Below are 728 nucleotides of genomic sequence, written 5' to 3' on the forward strand. Positions count from 1 at the left end.
GCTTGGACCAGCAGCCATCTGGCAGCTGCTTAGCTGCAGCTTCTCCCGCAGCCCCGGGGACACCTTGCTGTGCAAGCTGAGCTGGAGGGCTGTGAGGATGGTGCTGCCTCTGCAAGGACCTGGGCTTAGGAAGGAGGACAAGGACTTCCCAAGCTGCTGCACTTACCCCCAGCTGCACAGCAGGAGCCCTGGGCTGCGGCATGGGGCTGTGTGGTCCTTGCAGCTGGGCTGCTCCCAGGGCGCCTGGGTGCAGGGTTGTGTCAAGCTGGCTGATGAGGCTGCTGGAGCCGGCACAGTGCTCCTGGCTATCAGGCGGAATGCTGAACCCTGGGCTGGGAAGCAGGCCCTGCTGCCTGCCAGCTCCAGGCTTTCTCTGACCCGTTGAGCAAAGGGTCCCAGGGCAGCCTGCTGAGCAGGTTGAGCTGCACCCTGTGCTCTTGCTTTCCCTGGCATCGTGACTTGCCTGGGGACATGGCCAGAAGCTCCGCTATGTCCTAGGGCTCTGGGACAGCCACTTACTAGGGTACCTACACCCAGGATGCTGCAGTGCCCCACCTCCACGGAGTGGGGGGCAGTGTGTGTTGGGAGGTCTGTGCTAACGCTGCGTGCATCACCTGCAGGACACCTGACCTTTCTCCTGGGACTGCCCAGCAAAATGGCAGAACCCCCTGGCTGCTGCCACTCCTGTGCCGCCTGCCTGCTCTGCCTCTACAGCTGCCGGTGGGTCC

At 63.6% G+C, this 728-nt stretch overlaps 1 protein-coding gene across 1 annotated transcript in view; it reads left to right on the forward strand.

Moving 5' to 3' along the window:
- The first annotated feature begins 655 nt into the window (after positions 1-655).
- GDPD2 (glycerophosphodiester phosphodiesterase domain containing 2) overlaps positions 656-728 on the forward strand; it is an 8,622-nt gene continuing 8,549 nt past the window's right edge. Inside the window, exon 1 of the mRNA XM_010141979.1 lies at positions 656-720. Coding sequence (XP_010140281.1) covers positions 656-720 — 65 coding nt within the window. The remainder of the gene's footprint in view (positions 721-728) is intronic.

Source organism: Buceros rhinoceros, unplaced genomic scaffold (genome assembly GCF_000710305.1).
Source record: "Buceros rhinoceros silvestris isolate BGI_N320 unplaced genomic scaffold, ASM71030v1 scaffold18248, whole genome shotgun sequence".
NCBI lineage: Eukaryota > Metazoa > Chordata > Aves > Bucerotiformes > Bucerotidae > Buceros > Buceros rhinoceros.